Source organism: Rhopalosiphum maidis, chromosome 1 (genome assembly GCF_003676215.2).
Source record: "Rhopalosiphum maidis isolate BTI-1 chromosome 1, ASM367621v3, whole genome shotgun sequence".
NCBI classification, from domain to species: Eukaryota; Metazoa; Arthropoda; class Insecta; order Hemiptera; family Aphididae; genus Rhopalosiphum; species Rhopalosiphum maidis.
In genome coordinates, this window is record NC_040877.1 from 13,633,285 (window position 1) to 13,658,360 (window position 25,076).

Genomic DNA, 25,076 nt, shown 5'->3' on the forward strand with positions numbered 1-25,076 from the left:
TGAGAAAATAATATGTGTATGTAACTGTGAAATCTGACATCTTGCGATAGTTAGGTACTTAAAACCAATTACTATACATACGTTATACAGAAACAGAAAGTAATTGTCTGACATATTATTATTTTGTTTGAAGTGAATATCATCCTGTCGTCGTAGATATATATATTAGTCGTATTTATACCTATAGTCTTTTATATTGTATAAAATACTGTTCATATAATATAATACACAGTCATACAGATAATTTGTTATGAACGGGAATATTAGTCGACGTGACTCGTGTCTATGACACATTTCGAGATATTTCACGTTACATGCATACATCTATTATAAAGGCACTAGGCAGAGAGTATTTCAGCTGACGCTTAACTGCAAAGAAACGTCAGAAACAAAAACGGCGTGCAATACAGTTTATACAGTTGTTTCCACCCTCAAAATTTTGACACGTCTCAACTACGTTGTTAAAAATGTATTATCTTGGACACTGTAGCAATTGAACGCGCATTACTTACGTCTTATATAATATTATATATATCTTCAAATCTCAAAACGCTTTAAAATTATCAGTTTCAACTAATGGTTCTATTTTATTACATGGAGACATATTATATGTACGTAAATAAATTATTTTAGCATCGATTCTCTAACGGCAAAACGTATAATAATCTCAAAATAGCTTTAAAATATTATTTAGAATTTCGTTGTTCAGAAAATATTAACTGCTTTCCTTTGCATACTTATGTGACTTATATAATACTATGTTAAAGTTTTTCCGTATAGTCTTAGAAACAACCATGTTAGTACTATATTATTATAATGATCCATGCCTTTTCTATATTGGAGAATGTAAATTATAAGTATTTCATAATATTATAATGTCGCGTTAGCATGAAATAATGTGAAGTATAAAAAGAGCTTGGAACGTGAAAACTATGCCAAAAACATTTGTTAGTAGACGATGGGACTGAATTATTTCGGGAAGGGTCTCTGCTAACAATGTTTATTTATTTCTTATAAATATATATATATATATGTATACGTCATGTAGGCATGTAAATCATGTACACACACGTACCTTATGGATCCTCTTAAAAACTCGAACCATTGCCGATTTGTACAGCCAAAATGACCTAAGTGCAATACCTTGTATGGGGGAGGGGTGCGTTACTAGGCAACGTTCATGTGACTCTAAGCCGTATTGCACGCACGCCGACCATACGAAATCGGCTAAACACTATATAAAACATTGTTTGAGCCAACTTTTCGTGCCCACTCTAACGTAAAGTTTAAAATTGTGCAACAATAATGGCCTATACCCGTAGACGGTTAATTATATCGTTAAAAACATTTTTACAGTCAGTTGAATCCACATACGTTATACACATCATGGTTTATCGCTTAGGTTAAGGTAAGTACGAATAATAAGCTTGGATTAAGATCCCGTGACTTAAATTATTCAAAAACCTACATTTTTGGAAGTATTCTCTTGAAATTATTATGATCCTAAATCTAAAGTATAATACTTAAAAATTCAACAAAAAAATCAGAATTTAATAAATTCTTATAAAAGGAAAAAATGGATGCAAGTACGCTTGGTAAATCAGCAATTATCTCATATATTATATTTATAAATATGCATCCAAGTATTTTGTTCAATATTGTGCTGTACCAAATAGATGATATCTACAATTATTATAATTTTATGTTTGTTATTTTTACCGTCAAATATTTTTTTCAAATTCGTGTTCCTATATGTATAGGATACAAATAATTTGGGACATCTGATATCTTCACAAAAATTTCATGTTGTTAAAAAAATAAAATAATAATAAAACTAGTTAAAAAAACTAGTTTATTTTCTTTATAACGAATATTCTGTTTCTTATCAGTAAAAGAAATCGTATTTTTATACAGTCGTTATATTAGAAGATAATCGTAGAACTGCCTTGAAATTATATATGTTATAAAAAAATTTAAATGCGGCACCAAAGCCGCCCTGGATTTTCTAAGTGACGAAACAAATATCAGAGATCTTACAGATAAGAACGTGTTTAAGAAAAAAAACTAACCAATAGTGGTAGATTACATGCTGGCAAATTAAATGACCGTTGAAATAAAACGAACTGTCACTTCGTCGGCTGCTGTAGCGAAAAGTAATAGTGTCAGGTAGTCTGCGGGTTATTTTTTATAGCACAACCACACCGACTACTAATATTTTGTGATGTCTTGAAAGCCGTTTTGCGAGATATGACCGAGATGCAATAAAAAAAAAAATGAATAATATTCCATACATTGTGTGAAAAAAAAATGAAAAAAACAATCGCGATGTAGTGTTGGTCCTTTATTTTAATTCTTTCGGATGAGAAACTATTACGATCATAATATAATACACAATAAGTGCGACATATTTATTTATTATTATTTTTGGCCGTTTGTCATCGAATTACATTTTTGTCACTCGCACATTATTAATAATATATTATTCTTATAATTAAAAAAAAAAAAATACACAACGCAATTGCGTATACAATCCGGGAAGTTGGAAGTCTGCCTTAAGGTTTTTGACGTATACATGTTCTACAAGAAAGATCACATATATATATATACATCTCTAAACGACTTTGTATACGTCATTTACGAATAACTTTGTTTCTCTATAGGTACTATATAATACGGATGATGCAATATTAAGCGGTCGATGGTAAACAGTTGTCTTTTTTTTTGTGTATATTATATGTACTATAGGTAAAATCGATCTATACCTATAGGTATCTATAGGGGTCTATCTATACATTAAATACTATACTCGTATGGACTGTTGGAGTTGGTGCATCCTGATCCATTTTTCATCTCTACTCACGGGGGTAGGTTTTACTTTATTGCTGAAGTAGCGGGGGAGGAGGTTCCTGGCGGTGGCAAGGTTAAAAAAAGGTAAATGTGTATACTTTTGGCCACGCACAGAACGTCTACCGTCTACGAGATTTGTGTGCCACATTGTGTGCACTGTGTATGGTGCGTGTACTTAAATATATATACGTCGGCGTATTGATTTTTCGCCGAGGGTAGACGCCAGCGGCGGCGCCGACGGTCTCCGAACCACCATCGTCGTCGTCGTCGTCGTTACACGCTCTGCACGTCGTCATCTTCATAGGCGGCGTTTTCGGGACGTAAAAAAAATATAATAAAGGTGAAATACTGAAAGCGATGTAAAATATCGCTGAACGTAAAAACGTGGTTTAATACCTACCTACCTGTAGTAAATATATATATATATATATATATTATATATGTACTTACACTACACACACTTGTACTATATTTCACTGGACACTGACTCGTATTGTCTAATTAGATTTATATATATTATATATAATATAACATAAAGTCATACTCACGTGAATATAAAGTTTAGTATACTATGCAAGTATTTAATGTAATTACAGAATTATTTATAAAATTAATCATTCGATTGCTTTGCATGTTGCACCTGGTTTCCTAGATTACCTGATCTTACGCCGTGTAATTAGGACCTTATTTTGGGAATATTTTAAAGATACTGTTTAAGGTGTGTACCACCATCATTATCAACTACAAAAGAACTAAAAAAATTGTGAAGTCAATTACAACGGACTTGCGTGCAATAAATTTGAGTTCTGATTAGATATCGTACGTGTAACTTAGTGAAGTAACATATAACATTTATAGGTATCATTCAATACATTTAAAATATTATTATCTTATTAATGCATAAGTATTTATCATATTATATTATTCCTACATGGAAACATTTTGAATATTCCTGTATTAGTACGCATCGTGTTTAAACTTCAATATTATACAACTTACGGTGGCGCGTAATAATTATTAACAACATGAAGCGTGTAAGTTTTTTGTTATTTTTTTTTCAAAACTAAGTACCTATTATATATATTTAATATTTATTTGTATTTGCTCGGTCGTGCGCATCGTCGTATCGCCGGTAAATCCGAAGTGATAAAGAGGTTAGGAGGTACTTCCTACGTACCTGTTATTATATAATATAATATAATATATTAATATACGTATGTATATTATTGTTATTATTATTATTGCATTTTCCAGTCATGTTTTTTACTTGTACTTTTTACACGTACTGTCGAATTCGTTTTGCGGATTGAGACTAATATCCAACCTAGCGACTTTCGTCTTCTTTTGCAGTGTAATATTATATATTCTATCGTTTAAAGAGCGTCCAAAAATATTTATATAATGTATACTATAGCTATATTATTATATCCCAGTCTTACGCTCACTACGCCACGTTTATTGCTGGTGTTCCCAAGTCAGTAATTATTACACGAAACAAACAGTTTAATTAATGAATATCACTCTAAATTATATTCCTTTAAAAAATTACACCTATTATAATAAAACTCATTACTAATAATGAGATCATGTTCTGCTGAACTATAAAGAAAAATAAGCTTTACGACCCCGAAATAAGGAGACTATATAATATGCGCGTATATTATAGATAAGTATTACTTATGTTTTATTTTGTTAATATTATTCCACTGTATCGTTTATCAGAGTGTATACTGTGTATTAATAGTATTTTACTTACTGAGCAATAAATGTTTAGTCACTATAATTCATTAAACCTCTCTTTATGATTTGAGTTGTACGTATAAGGTCACAATATGTCAATATATGGCATTATGAGTCTATAAATGTATTTACCTTGCTGACAATTATTATAAAACAATATGAGTTATTTTTTTTTATTAAAAATTATATAATAAAGTGAGAGCAGAGTTCATTGTAAAGAACCCGAGAGACTATTTCAAAAAATAAATATACTAGCAGACAATTTGATATTATTTTGCCGAAAATGTAGAATACACACGGCGTACCGCCGTGTGTCGCGTTATAAATTATTCCGAATAAATGTTTACGTTATCAGAGTCTTTTGGTTGAAGGTCATAGTATCTCTTAGTGAATTTTGTCTTCACAAAATACATTTTTTATTTTAAATCTGTTATAGGCACATTAAAATTATTACTTCTGATATACCAATTCTGGGAGTTTAATAATATTTTTTCAAGCTTTTTGTGTACTATAAATGAACCACCGCGGTGTATTAAATTTAACGAAAAGCAACTAACTTACAAACAGCTAATAATATATGATTTGAGTGGACGGGTGCGGCAATATTCGGGGCAGTATCGTGATATGTTACTATTTGGTATTTATAATTTATAATAAATCAAAAACCGTTCGTTTCACTCGGTGGTCTCGTTATATCTCGGCTACGGCCTCTTCGCAATGGGGGATGATTCGTCAAAATAAAATCGGGATCATAAAATGCACCCCCGTTAAACCTTAACAACCGTGGCACACTGCATCTCAACGGCGTCCTACACTTGCAGTACATACTACACTGTACGCCTCGTATAATAATAATATACACGGTCGATGTGTATGCGTACTGCGTATATATATATTATACATATATAATAAAATATTATTATATATATTCACTGTATGCGTGCCATTGTACTCTCCGCAGGGTAGTCCATAATATTCCAAAACAGAACTGCACGGTCTACGTACGTTTATGTATATAATACGCATAATATATAATATTATATATATATTCGTGTACGAGCTGCCTTCGGTGGAATGCGTGTCGTTTTTATTTCTTTTTTCGTCCTCGCCACTATTGTTGTGCGTTCTATTCATTTTTTTTTTTAGTCTATTTTTCGTCCCCTCGTAGTGTATATTATTATTGTAGTCGTCGTTATTATCGTCATGTGTGCAACGTATGTATACCATATATGGTATAATACCGCGACGTCTCTGTTTGAAAATGTTCAACTCCGAATATTATGAATTTTGGCTTCCTTCGACGAGCCTCTATATAGTGCAGGCGCCACCGGACCCCGGGTGAGGTTTTGCGTCCACGACATAATATACAAAGATCATGTCTGTATGTTACAATGTATACTGTGGTTATGCATTACGTCGTGTTAACTGATGCGATTTTAATATATTATAAGTACCTATACAATTTGGCCGTGGCTCAGTGACGTGTAGCGCCCTACGTATTACCTATATAGGTACCGAATAATATTATATCGATTTACTGTATCTTATCGTATCCGCCGCCACTGTCGCGGTTATCGATTAATTAAATCCTGAAATAGGAAACCGGTGTTTAATACGCGCTCCACAATCTTCGTCGGACAACACCTGTTTGCGCCACCGCCTCTGGCAGGTGTATAACCCTTCCGCCCTACCTGCGCGCAGACAGTGTTATATAGTGCATTTCTTTATTTTTCGACCATATATTATACTCATATAGGAGGTGTATAGATTATAGATATATTTTTTTTGTATGACCCAATGTTATATTTATTTATACGTTCGTTTTTTCCCTAATATTTTTTTAATGCAATATGCAAATGTTATTTTATTTTTGTCTTACCGCCCTCACGGCATCGAAAATTTTTAAAACGAAAAACAATCGTGAAGAGCAGACATAACGTAATAACGCTAATCGGCCCTGCGGCTGTTTGTTCTTCATCGTTCGTATTTGTACCCATCTTCTCTCGCTGTCTCTCTTGCGGTGTGTATAATATTATACGTACCAATATTCAACGAATTTTCTATACACACACAATATGTAACATCACAAAGCTGTGGCATGTACCTTTAGGTTTATATATTAATATTTTGTGCGTGTATACGTGGTATTCGATTTTATTCAGTGGAGATGGGATTTGCGGACGATAATACGTTCTGTTTCATGTTTACGTTTTCTTTCTGCCAAAACCCTTTTTTTTGCATGCATGCATGCATGCATTCATTATCATCTCATTTTCCACACATACAAGGTGGGAGGTGCAGTGGTCTCCAGTATACAATATACATATTATACGGCACGATCACGTTTTCACCGGTATATATACATGGAAATCTCGCCGGACAAGAGAGGCTTGAATTTAAATTTTCGTAAGTAGATAGTATATCTACTATTATACGTCCGACGGGACTTCGGGTGCATAAATAAATACTTTTCATATTTTGTTTTTTGTTTCGTGACAACGTTTTTCTTCTCTCCAATAGACATAAACGTGTTATTAAAAAAGTTTCAACGGTATAAATTACAACTTTTTTCTCGTAACGTTGTTTTATCAAGACAGTGTTATATTTTTTCTCTAAAATCCGTCGAAATAGAAACGACGCCACCACAAATTTTCGCCTTCGCGGACGTCGCGGGATTTACTATACAACGATGATAACTGTGTCCCGACGGCGGTATTGCGGTAGGATTGTATGCGCGTGCAGAAATTGATAAAAATCACCCGAGGTTATTTTTTTCTCGCATCGCCAGTCTCCCTAACGCGTATTGATGTACAAACGCGTTCCGAACATCTATCTCACAAATACACGAAAACTCCATCAGATCGAACAAATCGTATTCGTCGCACGTACTATTATCGTACGTTTTTGTGCCGAGTGGAGGTGTATAATATACTATATACCAGGGTAATTTCAAACAAAATCCACAGCGTATTAAACCCGTATAATTTGGTAATCTCGAAAACCGTCCTGTGTGTCGTCAGCTGCTGCATACGCGAGAATCGGAATAAAAATCTAGTTTCATAAAAATCCGTTCGTGTTCTCACTCGGCTCGCATAACACACACACACATAGAACATGATAGGTATAAATTATGTCTATCTATAATATATATTTTTTACAGATATATATGAGTAGGTGCGTACAGTGCAGCTGGTGCTAGTGCGTCTGACCAAATAGCGTATTCTCCGTATAGAGTTCGATTCGAGTGCTTAATGCATTTATTATACACACGTGAATATGTATTATATATATATATATATATATATATATATATATATATATATATATATATATATTACATGCAGTATAGCAGTGATCTCAGCAGAGATACAAATGACTGTACAGCATTATTTGTGTTTCAATGTTAATAATAATTTATACACGATAGAACGCGGCGCGTGGTTGAAACATTAGTGCGCGAAAAACATAAAACAAAATCTCAGGGCCTATATTATAGTTTAATAATATGTAATATGCATACAATTTTTTTTTCGAAACCAGTTTTCACATAGCGTAAATCATGTTTTCACGAAAACCTGATTTTTAACGTATTAACATTGATGTTAAATTAATTACATAACATTAAACTATTATGAATATAACTTGTTTGAAAATTGTATAATAATTATGTTGTACGTTTAAATGATTTAAACAACAAAACATTATATAGGACATAACGCAAATAACGCAATTAGTTCCTCGGAGTTAAGTTTAGTCGTGTTCATTTACAAATACATAATATTATTGTACTATATACAGATGACATACAGTATTAATTTAAAGACAATAAATCGATTTGTATAATATAGTACAATGAAATACGTCGTATTCGTATAATATATAATAATATTATGTAGGTACCTATTTGTTTATGTATTTTTATAATATATTTAATATTATTGCTAAGTATTATTATAATATTATGTTACGTGGTTATTGTTAATAAATAAGCCGAAACGTACAAGCACCGATGGCCGTAGGAAGTGATGTATTATGTATGAAGCAAAAACTAAACTATAAACTGTTTACCTATACGCCGTTCCCCTAAGTAAAAACAATGAGCGACAAATGTGACGCTCTAAGTGAGTGCAATCGTCAAAAAAATGTATTAATAACAAGTGTTCATGTACAGACAGATTAAACATTAAACTGTACGTTTGTATTATAATATAACAATGTTTGATTCAAAATTGTTATCTGGAACACACGTGGTGGATTTAAATTCGATATTAATTACAGCATGCATTAATTGTATAAATAACATGATGTATATGAAACATACATACTTTAGGCACTACCACATTTCGCATTATAAATTATAATAGATCCGTACTCACTAAATATATGTTTCATTTGGTTCTATTATTATAAATAGTTTTTGCGGTTGTACTGACAAACTCGAATGGGGTATATATTTATATGGTATTATATATGGCGATTGAAATTTTAATTAGTCATCGCAATAGGTCGTGTCCCGAACATAGCGTTACATACACTCGCGCGCACACGTACTACACGTGCGTTGCGTATATAAACCTATAGAAATAAATTAAACGGCACAGCAAAAGTTTTCCATAATTTCAATTTAAAATCTGTTTGTAGTTTGTACGATATCATTATTAACCGAATGTACCTACGATATCATTACATTACATCGGATTTAATCTACGCGGCGTTCTGAAATAAATTAACGGTTTGACGGTTTCGCAAATGCATACTAAAAACAAACTTAAATAATAATTATTTAACCGGCCAGCGTCTAGCGAGGGATGGCTACCTGCTCTACACCACAACTATGTAGCTAGGTTTATTGCGTTACGGTACAATATTATATAGTACATGACTAGGTATCCACGTAAAGTGTGATTAATAACAACCGACCGATATAATAAATGTACCACATTTCTCCGTGTATATTTTATGTCAGTGGTAGTGACAAGTAATTCGGACAAAAACTTTATTACATCTTCATTCGTATATAATATATCGGGTGATCCATTTAACTTATATGACACTTATAATTACAAAACTATTAACATTTTTGTAAATATTGTTTTTTCTATATTCAGTCGTGAAAACCCCATTTTTTTTTTTATATTTATTTATTTACTATTTTCTCTATCATTTTTTAATCGTTTTACTTTTTTTATTCCAATATACATTTTTAATTTAATATTTCAAAGTAGAATATTGTTTTGAGTACTTTGGTACATAAATATCAAGTTTTGAAATAATAATTCATGATATATAATTGGTATAAGTATTTAAAGTTTTGTTGAACAGAATGAAGTGGTACATATGTAATCCATAAAATGTTGGTTCACTACTCCGCTTGTCTAAACTTTAAATATTAAATTTATATCTCTATAACAATTATTACGAATATAAACTTCTTATCCAAAATTTTATATTTATGTATACCAAAGTATCTACTATAAAATATATTTTGTTTTGAAATAAGAAATTATCGAAATACTGTGAATAATATTCTGCTTCGGAATATGAAATTAAAAATGTATTGTTATCATTCAAAGAAGTAATTAAAAAAATTTATAACGATAAAAAATATATTTTTTTTCTAAACATTTTGTTTTGTAATGTGACTTAATATTATGTAAAAGAAATATTTTCAAAAACGTTAGTGTTTTCTCTATTGTTTTTTGAAATAATGAGTCTTTTACGATAAATGTTTCACCCAATGCTTGTAATAAGTAAATAAATATATAAATGTATATTTTTGAGTTCAAACGTTTTGGAGTAACACGAGATCTTCCATATTTGATGTCTTGTGGCTACAACCGTATAGGTTATTTTGCTGTGTGAGATATAGTTTTTCGAATAACAGTAATGTTCAGCTGTATAACTCAGTGGAGCGTACGAACGATTTTATTTTACGTAGAGGTTGATTTTGTTGTTTTTTTTTTTATATCAAAGCCTGTATTCGAAAATACCCAAATCAATACAGTTTTAGACAAAAAAAAATATATATAGTGTCATTGCTAGTTAGGGATGCCATAACTTAAGCACATGCACCGTTCCTTCGAGTGACACTATGTGAACTATATATCAGGTGATCCGTTTAACGCAAGTTACTCATTATTTTAAAAACTATCAACGCTTTTTAAAATATTTCTATTAATAAACCACTTTTCTAAAATTTGTTTTTTACAGATCGAAATACATTGAATAATAATACTCGTATTGAATAATAAATCTATGTAGGTATACATTTATTTTGTAATAATAATTCAAAATAGTAAAAAACTTTGAAAAAATATATTTACAAAAACGTTTAATGTTTTCTGTAATACTAAATATCTTACGAGTGATCTATCCACACCCTATATTTTACATAATATCTATATAGTACTCACAGTCCCCGCGTGAATTAAATTGCAACAATTTATGTTTTGAAACTTAATCCGCAACAAATTTTCGCTGTTTTATTAATATATCCTCTCACGTATATATGTTTAGAAGGGACGTACTCTCGTAGGTTTATAAGGTACTACTTGTATATTATATAATATATATGTTATGTATGGATACTTTTTTGTTTGTTTCGTTTCCAATATATTATATCGAATGTTTATTAACAGTACGAATATATAGTTTCGTCTGTATTATGTACATAATATACATCCGGACGTGCTTTCCGTTTTAAATATATCTTCTATCGATGTATATATTATGTAGTATATAGTTAATAAACCCAACATATATTTATATATAGTCAACTCATATATATGTACATATGTGTATAGGTTGCGTAGTATATACTGTAAAGTGGAGAGGGCGATTTGTGTCAGAACTTTTCGGGCCTCAAAACTTTATTGAATTCTGCGTAACGCACGCTTTCAACGTTGGCGGGGTAATACGGTAGATGACGGACGTGCATAGTTTTCAAATTTTAGCAACACCCTATTTTTCCAACGACGGTACTACACCAGTAGAAATTTATTATTCGTATCGTATGAAAACGTTTATTTCATTTATTTGTTGTGACGAAAGATGATAGACGTCATAGTACACGAATCGCGAAAATAAAAAAAATATTAAATAAAGCCGCAAGTTCAGACTTTTGTCGTAGTCATGAGTCTTTCGAATGTAATGTGACACACGCCGCTCACTTCAATATGTTCATTTTATTTTATAGAAGTTTTTGTAAAACTGTCCGATAGTTTGGTTTATTATAGTTTCGTTGTTAAATGTATTTTCAAATTTTTTTTAGATGGCGCTAAACGAGCTCAATTGAAGTGTTTCAATATGTTGATTGTTTACGTAATAAAATGATAATAGAACAGTCAATTCTTTTTTATTTTGAAAAGATCTGAACTTTATATTTTTATTTGTGTTTGAAAGTACATAACTTTTTCCTTTATAAAATATGCAACAGGTGTAGGTAGGTATAAACAAGAAAGAATCTTCACTGTTGAGTGTTCTTTATTTGAAGAGACTAATTGTTGATCTACAATTAATTTACCTGGCAATCAAAAACAATGAAACACATAAAAACTTGTTTTTTTAATTAATTTCGTGCGGTATTCCAACAATCAAAACTGTAACCGTTATAATGTTATGGGGCCACTTATGAATTTCATCAAAAATTCAATACATGGAATAACTTTTATATCGGTACCATTGCGCGTGCCGAGTTTAAATATTAAACGCGCATATAATAGTATTTCGCAAAATATTGATTCTTTGAGTTTTATGTTACTCATTAAATCGGATCAATACGGTGGATATAAATTTCGCAAGACTAAAGTCGTTTGACGACCACATTATGACGAGACTATAAGACAAAACGCTCATAGAATATAATAAACTTATACTCTTATATATAAATGTGTGTGCAAATTTTATGTGTATTGGGTTATGTGTATTTTACAACAATTCGAGTCTCTGCTGTGTCAAGCTATTTGGCGCCTTCGAGACATAAAACGCCTTTATTGAACGTTTAGCTAACTATTACTTTGTTTTATTTATATTTGATGGATTAAAAATAGTCATGTAATGGATTTAGTCGAAAAATTCGTATATACAAATTATTAACACCATTGGAGACGTTATGCGTATAAAATATCCCGGGGGAGTGGCTAAGGTGTTATCTCATTCTAACTTTCTAATCAAATCAAAGAACCTTACTTCACTCAAGTATTTTATGCTTTATCCGTCTCCTCAATCCGCTTAACTCTTCATAATGTACAAAACGTTTTGGGATTTTGTATAGTTTGTTTATAATTGATAAATTATTGTTGGCAGGTTTTGTGACTCCGGTCGAGGTACATTTTGACAACCCGGACGGAGGGTTCTTCGTCCGACATCCTATCGGAGGTGGTCCCGGCAATAACCGTCAACAACAACAATTGGGCGGCGGTGACAATGACGACAATGACGACGACGCCGGCGGTGGGGCCGTGCTCAGCGTGGACAGGTTCACCGTATTGCAGGACGTACCGCAGACATCGATCAGGGCCAGTTACGGACCGTTCTCCACCAAGCAAACGGTACCGTCGCGTTACCTGATACCGGATCCAAACTCGTCCGGAATGTCCGGTGGCGTTAACGGTTCCGGTTTATCGACGGGCTACTCGTCGACCGTGGACATATCATCGATGGACGTGTCCGCGCACTTGGTCCAGAGGCGCGTGTACCGCGAAAACCCGGTGGTCCGGACGTTGTTCCACGTCGGTTACAGCGTGGTCAGATCGCAGTCCGGTTCCGGTCCGCCTCCTTCGATTTCGCTGTCCGCCGCGGACGCGACCGCCGGCGGTTCCGTGCGGTCGGCTTCCAGCTCGTCTTCGTACGGAAAACTGTGCGCGGTGGCCAAGGCCACGTTCGAGGGAGCCGAGCGGCCGGTCACTGCCGCGTGCAAGCCTGACCCCAAGGACGGCGTGTGCACCGCTCGGCTGGTGTTGCCGGCCAAGTGGTGGCCGCCGCTGAACCCGCCGGACGCCAAGCCGGTTAAGACGCCACAGCGGTACGTGCAGATATCGTACGCGCTGCTCGAGTCCGACCACCGGTGCAGCCAGTCGGACGTGCAGCTGCAACCGTTCACGTACATCGGACAGGCGTCCCTAGAGCACGCACAGCGCCCGTACAAGGAGCTCAAGACGGACGCGTACCTGTTGACACTCGTCCCGTCTGTGCCACTGTATCCCAAGTCGTTTACGTACGTGCCCGTGTTCTTCGACGCCGGGCCCAAGGAGCAGAACATCAAAGGGTTTATACTCAGAGCCAAAGTGAAGAACGGGTTGCGCGTGTTGAACGCCGAAAACAGCGACCCGGAACGATGGACCATCAACTACACGTCGAACCCTAGGGGCACTCAGATCACGGTAACGGCCGTGCACAAGGGGCTGCCCGCCGCCGCCGGCACCGCGTGGCCGAACTCCCGGTACGAGGAGGTGTTGCAGTGGCTGCTGCAGGTAGACTCTGAGGCCGAGGACGTGTGGGAGGAAGGCCGAGTGGTCTGGACAGTGCAGTACGTCATGGAGGCGGCGAGCAACGTGACCAACTGGACGTCGGCCGCTGCCGTCCAGGGAAGCCAGCCCAAGGCCGACCGCCACCGCGCCGCTTACAAACATCATCGGCGGCAAGCGGCCGTGCTAGCTGGACGGCGGAGGACGGCTCGGCTGTCTAGAGCCGCCACCAAGATGCTCTACCTGGACGGCGTCAACGGCGTGTTGGACGGCGTCAAGCGCAAGATATCCGCCCGGTTCGAGATACACAAGGACGACACCGAAGCCGTGCTGCCCATATCCAAGGTTAGTCCTTCAGATACGGTTTGTCGTGTATCGAATATTGTGCATTATTGCGTATATTATGTATTCGTTGTCGCTCGTTAACATCGCGACCGGTGTAGTAGGCTATATTGGTGAGCTGCTGAAATGAAAACCCCGCGGCGTAAATCGCACATTCCCACGCGACATCCTGCAGCCATCGAGGCCGGTCCCACTATGGCAGGGTATCGCCGACTGAGAATGCGCAAAGGTTAAGTTAAATCCATAGACTTTATACTAATAGACTGGTCTTGCCTATAGAATAGCCGTGGTAGTAACCGGTCAGATATACCACATTGCAATGATGTACAGTATAATAACATCAATGTTGTCATTGTATGTTAAGTATAATGTACAATTGTACAATAATATGATACTATTATCATTTTTCCTCGTGGCATAATATTATAATGACATAATGGTACGATACTTTTACAGTCACTCAGTCACCGAAAAGCACCCTCTATATATTATGACCGTTCTTCGTGTACAAAAGGCCAGTCTATTAGTAAAAGGTCTATGGTAAAGTCCTAACCTCACTGGACAGACTATATATAGGTATTGGAGTCGCTGAAGTATAATATTAAACTTATATGATAAATGATTTGCGTTTCAAATTGATTGGACGGTTGACTAATTATTATTTGTATATAAGCGAAATGCGTCGGAATTTAATTGTTTTTGTACATTTCGGGATAATTGAGCGAGTTAATAATCTTATAGGTTCACTTGATTTTAATTTATTGTCGTAACGCGCTAATGTTTTTTACGTAAATAACTTAGTTGTGTATTCCGAATTCGCCTGATAAAAAATAAATAATTATAAAATACAGTGATATATTGATTTAATTCAGTTTTAATGTACTTACCTCTGCAGTTCACTGGAAAATCGTTATAATTCGCTTTGTGGACTATTTCGATCGAGATAGGCAACCACTCGTATTTGGATATAACACACTGTATGTTTCCGAACACGGTTCAAATTATGCCATTAACCTTCTTAATAATTCTAAGTACAATCTGATATTTTTTTTCGATTTTTTGGGTTAAAAATATTCTATCTATTGTTTTCCATTTTTTCGTTTTATAATACATGAAAATCACGACAAAATTAGTTCATCTATTTTTCTAGCCTTCCGTGGATTAATAGATTGACAATTATCCATGTATAATATCTGTGCGTGTTTCATGCAATATTGTACTGGTCGGTAGCCCGCGCCATTGATTAAATATACAGTATATTTAATCAATGCCCGCACACTAAATGCTTTGCACCATCAACACCTAGAACATAAAAATAAAGATTGAATAGCAGTGGTCGGGATTGTCGGAAAAATACTGTCGAACTATATGACGATTGTTCTGCAAAAATGTGTATTAGTGTACGAGAATGTACAAGATGGTAACAAGTTTTTCGGAAATTTTGAGTTTCTGTATAATAAAATAGTTTTGATAATAGCATATCATAACACAACAATGGAAAAAACCACAGCAACATTTAAAAAGAATTCGCAAATTATTTGATATATAGTCCTTCTGGCTTTTAATCTTTAATGTACAATATGATAAATTTACGACCCTTCTGACCTAACAGAATAAAAATAATAAAAATTAGTCTTTCTGGCTCAACAAATAGTAATAATATAAATAACTCGCAATTTTGTTGAACGCAGTCTGGCTATAGCTGGTCATATATAACTATAATAGTATAGAAAAAAAATGCATGACAAAGATACGAATAACAATTTAAGTTTATACAATGTACGCCTCTTATGGCTCACACTGGTAATGATAATATAATATTTGGTGATTAGCACTGAAAAATATAGTATAATACAATATGATATTAGTGGCTATTTGCGCCCACAGTTTAACTTTATTATAGTGACGATTAGCGCGCGCATAAACAAAGTATATAATAACTAGCCCATATATGGCTCACAATGCTAAAAAATAATAATTTTACCAATTCAGTAAAGGAAAAATAAAAATAAAACAATAGTGATTACTTATATAGTTATATGAGTGTTTGTCCAACTGTTTTTATCGCGTATTTTATTTTGATGATATTAGTTATGGTGAGGGAGTAAAAATTTACTGATGTAATCGGGGGCAACAAATATATTTTATTTTAATTTGATATATTAATTTATTATATAATTTGAATACTTTGTATTTACGATAAGTTATATAAATAAATAAGATGAAAATAAGACTGTATAAGTAATTTCAAAAGAGTCAATTTTTGAAAACTTTGCGGTGAACAACGTTTCTTGTCGTGTTGTGAGATCGTGTCGAATGTACGTACTAATTTACTCAAAAACAGGTGATTTATAACATGTTGTGAGAAAAGCAAATATTTTCCAAATAAATTCTCACCGTGGTGGCACTTTTATTTAAATCAAGTTCTCGTGAAAAAATAATATGTACAAACATAAAAATTATTTGATTTTATTAATTTTTATAACTATTCAAAAATCTTCCAACAATGTTTAAATAGGCTTGTGGGACATTGTTGAATACTGGATGGAATGTTTTGGAATCTCCCTTTTCAATTATAATTTTCAACATCTATAATTTTCATTTATCTTACAAAATGTCTCAAAATGTGTAAACCTACTTATTTCTTGGTATCTTATTTTTTACTTAATCGAACTTTAAATGTGTTCTATACCAATTCATTGTATAATTTATCTGTTATCATTATTGATTACCTAATATATTTTATTAATTTTGGAATAATAACATGATCCAAAAAATTGCATACATAATTATATATCTTTATTATTACCAAACTAATAATCATGGTTTTAAATTATTTTTGTTATAATATTTCTAGTCTACGATATAAACAACATATAAGATATAATAATTGTTTATTATATGTTGATACTTGTTTTTATAATGACTATCATATATTTTAATAACACTGATAGAGGTAAATATGTTGCAGACCCGTCCTTATGTAATATATATATATATACAAAGATAATTGTGTAATTATTTAGATAATTTGTATAATCTTTATCATTGTTTAAAATTTTAAAACAACGAAAAATGTCTACAGTTAAAAATACGATTTCTACTTACTCTAAGTTTTTCTCTATATGTAAGCACATAAAGGATAACATCGAAAAATGATTCCTTTAAAGTAGTAAATAAATTTAGTATTAAGTACTAAATGTAATTTACCTAAACAATACTTCTTACTTCACTCTTTTGCTTTGAAAAATAAGAACGCGTAATCATATAATATGTTTTGTAAGCTTAAAATCGAATTATATATGTCCTATTCCTATAACGTCTTCGCAACGTATTTTTTTTGTAATTGACAGCAGCTGCAGTTGTATGTGGTGTTGTCAGCGAGTTTCCCACGACTACACGTGCGAATGGAAACACAAAGGACGACCCGTACCGCCGAACGCGGTTATAAAAACCAAACGAAAACCTGGCGTGTTCGAGTGGGTTAATTATTTCAAAATACCTCGTAAATCCAACGATTATGACGTTTTTGCAAGAGTTCGGAACAAAGGCCGCTTGATAACAGCGGTAAAGAAATTGAATTTTCGCGTATACCATTAGGATACCTATATAACAACAGTAGTGTTATTTTTAAACACACACGAATGTTGTACATTTCGATTTTCTCCCGGTGTATGTACAACACATGCGGCGAGTCAATTAATAGGGATTTCGTGTTTTATCGCGGTCTGAGGTCCCGACCGTTTTGCAAGCGCGTGGTATGTAACTACTATACTCTTCGAATCCCCAGCGAGTATGTATACAGAAACACCGCCTGTTTACAGCATCATGAATCACCGTACAAAGGGTTAGTTGGTTGGTGTTTGGTGTATGATATACCTACTACATCTACCTATATGAAATATGTGTGCCATATATTTTGATATCGTATAATAATATACCACGTGCACACACACACACACATATATACACGCGCGTGCGCGCGTGTAGTGCATGGCAATGACAGATCGATTTGCTTCCGGGGACGTATAGAAAAGCAAAATTTGTCATCGTCGAGCCGTCTCGTTGTCGGGGCGGGGTGTAGGTGCTGTGTTGCATCCGTGAAACGTGCATCTAATATTTAAGGTGTGTCTATGTGTTTGTGTATAATGTATATATATATACGTATAAGTTGCTGCGCTATAAAATTATTTAGATCCCTTGAGTAATTCGCGGGGTAACTGATTTGCGCCGGGAATTACGTATTCGAGTGAAATAATTCACGAAACGCACCGCGCGATGTCGTTATGGAAAATTAATATTTCAATGGCCTTGAGTTTCCACCGTGGCGCCTGTTTTATTACCTCGAAACGTTTATTATAGGTAATTGATACAATAACAATATACTACAACTAGAACTAGTTTGCAGTACTTATACTACTTATACGTTTTAAGTTTTTAGAGTAGATAGAATTTATGTATTATAATTATACGTATGCATATTATATTTATACAGAACTGGGAAATAATCAACACGGCCGTATTGACTGGAAAGCAGATATCACACGCGATGAAAGTGTTTGTTGTCAGCTATGCGGGCAAAATATCCGACGTCACCCGACAGTCCGTGTGTCAGATAGAGGACGACAGCGTACTTAAGGTAGGTGTCATTACAATAAATGTATAATATATTATTATTGTCGTGGTTGTTAGCTTACCAGCCGGTCCCCTTGTGTTTAAATGTTTATGCATTTCGTTTTCGTACAGGTAACATCGTCATGCAGTTCGGTGTACGTGGACGGATCAGAAATTCGGGGCTCGTCCAATGCTACGGTGATCGTCAAATACGAATCGTATACAGGTACGGCGCATTTCATTGTGTGGGTTCCAGAAATCAACGAAATGGACCTAACCATTGCTGACCAGAAACTGAACCAGATCAAAGGCTGGCGAGTGCCGGTAAGCCTAGAAGCTGATGACGACATGGACGAGTGAGTATTGATTTTGATTTCTATTTCTTATTGTCAAATTATATAATATAGTTACAGTCGTAATTAGTAACACCTAACTATATGATAATTCGTGTTTGAGGAAGTACATAACATTTTATGAATAAACTATATTACGTTCGCGGTGTTTTACAGTTACGTCAACAAATTGAAAAGATCTGCCGAAGGCAAGGGTGGCGGTCACATGAAATCTCCGATGCCGGATGGCGATTTCCGATTAAACGAAATGATCACCGAGGATATGGTGGCCGATGCATATGACAGGAAGACCAGCTGCCAGTTGAGATTTCAACAGACGTCGGTCGAGGTAAGACATAAAATTATTATCCGAGTATACGTATTCTACGTATTCTGCAGTATAATAACTATAGGTACACGTCGTTTAAAGCACTGGAAGTTGCATATAATAATGTAATAGGTATATTAAAATACTATAATGGCAAAATAAATTGGTTAAAATTATCATTTGTCGCCTATAGAAAGAAATATTTTTAATTATTAAAAATGTATTTAATGTATTAAAAAATTAATAAAATAACACACACTTTTAATTTTTCGTATCTATTTAAATATTCAAAAATTGTTAAAAAGTCCAAAACAATAGATTCATCATCATAGTTTTAGGTAGGTATATATGAAACGAATTTTGTGCTAAGAAAACAATGTTTTTTAGCACACAAAAAATATACCTATTGAAATTAAATCACAGCCCCTTAATTATTTTACTATTTTAGTATGATATTAAACCTAGACTAATATTTCAATTATTCACATTATATACAATAATGTTTGAGCTAAAAGAAAAAACACACAATACAAAATTATTCACCACCTATAATTTTTTTTTTTGTCAAATAAACGATTACTTAGAAAATAAAATATTTGATTCTTTACAAAATAAAAATTACAATAATTGTTCATTAAGCCATAATATAATTTTATTAGCTTGTATTATCTTCGGTTAATGAAAACTCCAAACTCGTAAAAAGTTTGGGAAAAAAAACTTAAACAACAGTACTAAATAATCAAGAACAGTAGAAAAGAATAATAGTCTTTTGTAAAACGACTTTTTAGTGCTTTCATTTTATGAACACAATGTTCGATAAAAGTGAAAGTTTTTTTTATTTTTTCTGTTCCGTTCATTAGCCAACTTATACAACGGCTAATTGACCTTTATTATTGAATTACAAGAATTTATTACATTATCTAAGACACTCTAATCTCCATCGCCAGGAAGATACGAAAATATATTAATTATAGTCTGTAATAATAAATATAATCAGGTATAGTTATACAATAGTTTTGTTTTTATACGAATAATGATAAAATATATACCTCACAAAATACGAATAAGTACCTCCTATATGTGACTATTATTATATTAATTTTTAAATAATAATTAAAAACGATTTATCAAAAAATCCTTAATGCAGTATTAAAATGTGGATTATATAAAAACAGGGATTTTAATGAATTAAATCCTAACTCAGGATTAACTGGACAATGACCATCGTAAATATAGTCGTCGAGGGAAACATCGCATAATATGTAGTTATTTAATCTTGGAAAGAGATGTATTATACTATATGATTTTATCTCTGAAAACATCCTAATTAAACATTTCAAACCACACACGTATACTGAAGAAAAAAAAGAAATAATCATAATAAAAACTAATGAACAGTTACAATAGGCACTCGAATCGGATTGAAACGAGGTAGAATCACTGCGCGGTATTTCCCTCTTACACCCTCCGTCGTATATATACTATATAGGTACGTTTTCTGAGCTCTCGATTCACGTTTATAATATACATTCGCTCCTATATCGGGTTACGTCTTACGTACATTAATTTGTAACAATATCATACCATTGAGTATCTACAGCATTATCTATACTCAATGGTAATACGAATGATTCGATATAATATAATTTTCGAAAATCACGTGCTTCAAGTTAATGGTCAGGTGTATATTCTAAATCAACGATAACCGCATTTAATAGACTTATTGTATCGACTGACCTTCACATGCACCAGAGATTTTCTTAAATATTAAACATATATGATCAAGTAACATTTTTTAATTTCAAAATATAACAATTTTACTGAGTATGTATAAATTGACAATAAATTCAGAATTTCATTATTATTGTAGGAATAACATTTTTATTTAAATTTTTACTTTTGATTCAAAAATTTAAAATTCAAAATAATAATATCACGTATTTATTTTGTAAACAAACGATGATACCGTTTTATTCAGATATATCAAAAATTTAAAATTCAAAATAATAATATCACGTATTTATTTTGTAAACAAACGATGATACCGTTTTATTCAGATATATTAAATAATATAATGCGTAAACCGTTTAATTTCACCAAAAGCTTAAATTAGAGGTAATACATTTTTAAATTAGAACAAAAATATATATATTATTAATAATATATATTAGCAATTAAATTAGTGAACTAAATAATAGTAATAACATATAATAATAACAAAACTGTATAAATCCGTAACCCATGATATCCTGCAGTGATTTGAGCAGTGTTCAATTAAATGTTAATGTTTATATTATATGTCCATATTTCTACAAGATTAAATTACAAATGTGAGTACATATACAATATAATTCATAAAAGAGCTAAAGTTACGCCTTTTTTAAATTAACAACAACTATTAAAAAAATAATCAAAATTATACAATTTATTCATTGTAATGATATACTATTGATAGATGAATTTTATATTAATAAAGCAGTAGATAAATACAATAAGTAAATCAAATTAAAATTTCTTTAACTTTTTTATAGGTACTTTCAAATTAATCATAGAAAATAATTCCGGAAATTAAATTAAATTGTTGAGTAACTCAAACAAAAATAATAATATTTCAAAAAATGTTTGTTTTTTTGCTTTATTTAATTTAAGGTATTTCAATTTAAAAAATTTAATAATAGCCTAACCTAAGATGAGTGCGTAATTTTTCAATAGATATATTTTAAAATGTATAGACAAAAATGTTAAAAATTCAAATCGTATATACGTCTTTTAGTTCTTCGATTTAACCCGACGTTCGTCGTTTGCAGATATACGCCAGGTTCAAGGCGACGGACCATGATTCGGGCCGGGTGAGCTACTTCGTGAACCGTCGGACGTGGTTAAAGGTGACCGATCTGCTGCTGCATTACCTGCGGTCGTCGGATCCGCGGGTCGCGTCCATCACTGGGCAAATCGTGCGTGGACATAACGCTGGCCGGACCGAGGTGCAGGTGATCTCAGCGTTATCCGGTCACGTGCTCGTGTCGAAGGAGATCCGAGTGGTCAGCGACAAGGTGAGCGTGGCCCGGCTGGCGGTTAACGTCGTGTCCGGGCTGCAGCTGAACATCCGGCCGGACGCGGCTGTGGATAACAACTACATAGCCGAGACGTCCGTGACCAGGAAGCTGACGGCCAAGTACCAGGAGGGCCTGCTGGACATCGACTTGTGGTTCACAGACGACACGCGCACACCACTGCGGTCGGTGGCCATGTCCGACTACGCGCTCCGCGTCGAGTCCACCAACCCCGACGTGGTGGCGTTTGCCCCCATGGCCGCCTCGCCGCATCCGCGAGTCATAGCCGTCGGTTCTGGTAAGGGGCAGCTGCTGCGCGTGTCGTTCGGCCCGCCCGACGTCTGCGGCAAACACGAGGCAGTTAGCGGAGGCCGAAAGACCGTCCTACCGACCACGCTCAGCGAAACGGCGGCCGAAGTCCAAGTGGACTTTTCGTCGTCTCCATACTCAGTCGAACAGTTCGTGCAGAACGACGGTGGCGGTGGCGGCGGCAGTGGCGTGCTGAACGTAGGACCACCCCGCGACAAAAAGGATCACAACAAAGACTCGGCGGGTAAGTGTCGGTCTATATATGCATATTATAATATAACACTATACAAATTATAATATATATTATTATAGTGCATGTGAACATACGGTGAATAATAATATATGTAATTAGACTTTTGTAGAATAATTGTATTGTGCGTCGTCCTGCGTGCAAGCGAACGCGAATCCATTATTTTCTATGATAAACTTAAACCGAGTGCGCGCTGTAAAAGCGAGTTTGCGACGACATTTCTAAGAAAATGGATTTGTTGACGCGCATTTATATAATATAGAGTTGTCTCCGCCGCATAGTTTTCGTTTTTACTTTTATCATCCACTTCTTCATTTTGCAATGATGATATAGTTACAGTGTGCGCGTCGTTTTTATCTCCCTGTCCGTTATTACTATTACAGTATTACAACCACAAAGAACTCCGCCAAATCACCATTCTTATTTCGCCCACGTTTTTATTATTTTTTGCTTAACCTCACGAGGAACATTTTGTCTGGCGAATTTCGCGTCACGTCGGAAGTATTAAATTAAATTTGATTGCTACTGTACGCAATACCGTTAGTGCCTACTGATTTATAATGTCCACAAAAATATGAAATCGGGTCGCATAAAATATAAATAATTTAATGTACATAATTTGATTCTCGACACGCGATCCGATTTTAATTTATTTCTAGTATTTGTTCACGAAGATGACATTTTTTCATATTGCAATCGATTTTTATGTTTTACATTAAAATATTAAACAGGTAAATCAACCATGACGTGCTGCTGTAAATTCTAAACTATTTTTGCTCATTAGGCGTTTCCATCAATTATCCGATAGACGGTGCGATATTATTTTTTGTTACGTTAATTTATTATGGCGTTTTCTCACTTTTATATAGCAAAATCTTTAGTAATATTTTTAATTTTATGGTGGATTGCTCTTTTGTTACATATTTGATTATTGTTCACGATTATTATTGTCATAATAAATCCATTAAAAGCACTCTAAATTACTTTATCGTCAAACCGTGACTACTTTTCAAATTACTAACTTTCACATTAGAACACAATATAAGTGGTACTAAATTGAATTTAACGCCGTGCGCACACGCTGGAATTGGATTAATACAGTTTATTGTTTTAGACCGTATACGTTCGCTAGCTATTTCGCTTGTAGAATAGTTATTCAAATTCCATAATACATTTACAGTTTTAATTAAAAGATGTTTTGTCAACAACTTAACATAGTATTCGTAGCAATTTAAAGGAAATAATAAAATTCAAGAAGAGCTTTTAAAATGCAAATTTCCAAATTGTACGTTTCTCGATTAAATTTTATGACAATGGGATTAAAATAAATTGTAATCATTTTACAATGCTGCTGACGTAACTGTTTGACCGACCAGCTGATAATACGAAATTTTTAATTCGACATTAGGAATGTCTGGCATCAAAGACGAAAACAACGATGAACCCACAGTGCAAGCTCGACAACACAACAATAACAACAATAATCAAAACAATATTATCAACCACGGCGGCAACGGTATTGGGAGCACAACCGTGCACGCCCACAAAGTACCCGCTCACGTGAGTCCATTTGAACTCGGCTTGTATACCCTTTTGGCAGCTCTTTGCTTCGCCATCGTAGCGTTCGTCATATCGTGCGTCGTCTACGCGTCCAAATACAAACAGAACTCGTTGGAAATGCCCACTACTACGTTGATGAGTAAGAACCACCTATATTCGGTGATATTATACTTCGAATGCACTGATACGAATTGTGATAATAATTTACCATGAAATCTACTTGAGAACGACGTTTAT

At 34.0% G+C, this 25,076-nt stretch overlaps 1 protein-coding gene across 1 annotated transcript in view; it reads left to right on the forward strand.

Moving 5' to 3' along the window:
• The window catches only part of LOC113558837 (transmembrane protein 132E), a 60,009-nt gene that overhangs the window by 30,361 nt on the left and 4,572 nt on the right, over nt 1–25,076 (forward strand). The window contains exons 2-7 of the mRNA XM_026964411.1: nt 12,892–14,396; nt 18,889–19,032; nt 19,140–19,363; nt 19,517–19,688; nt 22,475–23,273; nt 24,688–24,978. Coding sequence (XP_026820212.1) covers nt 12,892–14,396; nt 18,889–19,032; nt 19,140–19,363; nt 19,517–19,688; nt 22,475–23,273; nt 24,688–24,978 — 3,135 coding nt within the window. The remainder of the gene's footprint in view (nt 1–12,891; nt 14,397–18,888; nt 19,033–19,139; nt 19,364–19,516; nt 19,689–22,474; nt 23,274–24,687; nt 24,979–25,076) is intronic.